This window comes from Suricata suricatta, chromosome 17 (assembly GCF_006229205.1).
Source record: "Suricata suricatta isolate VVHF042 chromosome 17, meerkat_22Aug2017_6uvM2_HiC, whole genome shotgun sequence".
NCBI lineage: Eukaryota > Metazoa > Chordata > Mammalia > Carnivora > Herpestidae > Suricata > Suricata suricatta.
Window position 1 is genome coordinate 53463542 of NC_043716.1, and position 3231 is coordinate 53466772.

Below are 3231 nucleotides of genomic sequence, written 5' to 3' on the forward strand. Positions count from 1 at the left end.
TTATTTTTGTCTCGGGCTCCTCTCATCTCTTGAAGTCATCGACTCTGTGAAGGGGGCTCAAGAACGACCCCGGGGCCCTGCCTATCTCCCCAAGCTCAGTCCCCGTCCAGCCCCCCCCCCCCCCCCCCCCCCCCCCCCCCCCCCCCCCCCCCCCCCCCCCCCCCCCCCCCCCCCCCCCCCCCCCCCCCCCCCCCCCCCCCCCCCCCCCCCACCGCACCCCATCAGTATCCCCTCTTCACGGGCCTATCCCCCACCGCCCACGGTCCCCCTCCCACGCCACCAACTCCCGGCCTTCGTTCCTCCAGGGTCCTTCCGCAGTGTTTTCACCTCTCTGTGTTGTTGACGATCACTCCACCGCCCTCCGAGTGATTCTTGTTGAGCGCCATAGTCTCTCGGAGAAGGGTCCCGAGACTCTCAACGCAGTGCGCTTGCGCCTCTCTAGCGCCCGCCCCTAGTGGCGTCGTTCGTATTAGAGTCAGCCAATCACCGCTCTTGCGAGGAGGCTGTCCCCACCACCTGATCTCCAGCGTCACGTGGTGATAGTTTACTTACTCACCCCCCGCCCTTCGAGATTCTCCTGCATCACAAACAAGCTGAAGACTACAATTCCCAGAAGGCAATGCTCCTTCAATCGGCCTTTCTCTACGCTAGTGGAAGGATGTCTTCTGGAACTTGTAGTCTCCCAGACCGTAGGCTTGGATCGACTCCCCTTATTGCATAACAACTAATCGGCCTGCGGGTTCCGCACTCTCCATCCGGTCTTCAAAGAGACCCGGAATAAACAGTTGGACACGTCACGGGGGACTTTATCTTAAAGGCTCGTGAGCTTAAAAGTGCATACTCACCTAGTGGGGGCACAGAAATCTCAAACCGGTATGGGGAACACTGAGCAGTCACTTGCTGACGCACCTTTATTCACTCAATATTTATGAAGCCCCGAGTCTGACTTTGCCCTCAGTCCAAGCCTACGGTCTGGGAGACTACAAGTTCCAGAAGACTGGGTCCTACAGTCATTTAGCTTTGTAAATGAGTGTAGGACTCAGTTCCAGGTCATGGTGGGCGGGCTGGCAGAGAGGAGCCAGGAAAAACTTCCATCCATTCCTTGAAGTCAGACCCAGACTCTCTGAGATTGGGAGAGAGAACGTGTGTATGGGGAGCAGGGCTCGGTGCCCGGACCTGATGTGTCCACCAAACCCACCGTCTGGGCGGTAGCACCCCCACCTCCGGGCCGCTTACACCGAGGCTGGCCTCGCGGTGGCGCTGCTCACTCTAGAATGTTCTAGCTTTAAGTCGGCCAACCCATCAGCGTCCCAGCTGGAAGATTTAAACAAGACAGTAATTGAATGGAACTAGGCATAAGGCGAGCCTGACAGCCCATTATATGGCTCACAAAGGAGAGCTGACTCATTTCAGCTTAGGACCCAGCACTGGGCGTCGCCCACTGGGCAGCTCTAGTTATTATGTAAACTGCCCCCACCTCTGGGTGGATCTTTAAGGGGGAATCAGGTGGGTCTCACTCCCCACGTGGCGGTGCTGGTGCATCATTAATTTTACAGGATCAGAGTTTGATTTTATTTATATATTGTTTAAAGTTTATTTTTGAGGGGCGCCTGGCTGGTTCAGTCGGTTAAGTGTCCAACTTTGGCTCAGGTCATTATCTCACGGTTCGTGGGTTCGAGCCCCCCAGTCGGGCTCTGTGCTGACAGCTCGGGGCCTGAAGCCTGCTTCGGATTCAGGTTCTCTCTCTCTCTCTCTCCCCCCCCCCTTACTCATGCTCTGTTTCTGTCTCAATAATAAATGAACATAAACATTTTTTTTAAATAAAGTTTCTTTTTGAGAGAGAGAGAATCCCAAGCAGGCCCCTCACTGTAAGCACAGAGCCTGATTGTGGGCTGGATTTCCTTAATTGGGAGGGACATCATGACCTGAGCCAAAGTCAAGCGTTGGAAACTCAACTGACTGAGCCACCCAGGTGCCCCTGCCCTTCTGTGAAGTCTTATGTAGAAGCAGGTGGGACCCTGCTGGACAAGTGCAAGAATTCCTGAAATGATGGACGTGATTTAATCTGCCCCGGTAGTTACATTAATTTTGGCACATACAGTCTATGCAGCTGTTTGGAAAAAAAAATTGAAGGTAAATTCTATGTGCAGATACAGAAAGATTGCCATTTTGTTAAGTACAAGCTGGTGTATAATCGCTTCTCAGCCTATTGGCTAGGATCAAGTGTAAGTACAAACTGGTGTATGAATACTCTTCAAAAAAAAAAAAGCTTCTGCTTGTACTAAAATTAGAAAGTAGATCTAAAATTTCTGGAAAGACCGGTGCCTGGGTGGCTCAGTCAGTTAATTGTCTACCTTCAGCTCGGGTCATGATCTCACTGTCCATGAGTTCAGAGGCCCACGTTGGGCTCTGTGCTGACAGCTCCGGAGCCTGGAGCCTGCTTCAGACTCTGTGTCTCCCTCTCTCTGCCCCTGCCCTGCTCACACTCTTCTCTCTCTCTCTCTCTCTCTCTCAAAAATAAACATTAAAAAAAAAAACGTTTCTGGAAAGAACCAGGAGACATTGTTGTTGGCTTATCCCACCGAGGCATGGGTCTGGGGAATCGGGGCAGGCTGCTGACTCTGTACTTATTGTCTACTTCCTTGTAATGTTTAATTGTTTATTGTGCACATTCTAAGAATTAATAACAAATTTCGAAACGAAAGTGAAAATCCACTTTTGTAAGAATGGCAGCTTCGAGGCCCATAAAAGGGAAGCTGGGGAACCAGCAAAAACCCACCCCTTTGCGGAACTTGGCTGGTCCCAGAGGTAACTGCAGGTTTTGTGGGGCCTGAAGCTTTTGGAGGCCTTGTTTAAGAACTAAAATACACAATCAGGAAGACACAGTATGCGGCCATGGTTAGGCCTCCTGACAAGAGAGGAAATGTGTTGAAGAGGAAGTCAGAGTGGAGGAAAGATAACAGGCCCAGTTAAGTCCAGCTTCAATGTCCAAACTTTGCAGATTAAAAAAAATATATTTTTAAATGTTTACTTAATTTTGAGAGAAAGTGACAGAGCATGAGCAGGGGAGGGGGAGAGGGAGACACAGAATCCGAAGCAGGCTCCAGGTTCTGAGCTGTTCGCACAGAGCCTGATGCGGGGCTCAAACCCACGAACTGTGAGATCATGACCTGAGCCGAAGTCGCCGCCTAACCAACTGAGCCACCCAGGCGCCCCAGAATTTTATAAATT

At 51.5% G+C, this 3231-nt stretch overlaps 1 protein-coding gene across 2 annotated transcripts in view; it reads right to left on the bottom strand.

Annotated features, from left to right (window-relative positions):
- Nucleotides 1–484, bottom strand: part of WBP2 (WW domain binding protein 2) — an 8178-nt gene extending 7694 nt beyond the window's left edge. The window contains exon 1 of one of the 2 annotated variants that reach the window (XM_029928334.1): nt 328–484. In XM_029928334.1, the coding sequence (XP_029784194.1) occupies nt 328–386 (59 nt within the window). In that variant the 5' untranslated portion in view covers nt 387–484. The remainder of the gene's footprint in view (nt 1–327) is intronic. The other variant, XM_029928335.1, reaches the window with a different exon arrangement.
- Nucleotides 485–3231: the final 2747 nt, after the last annotated feature.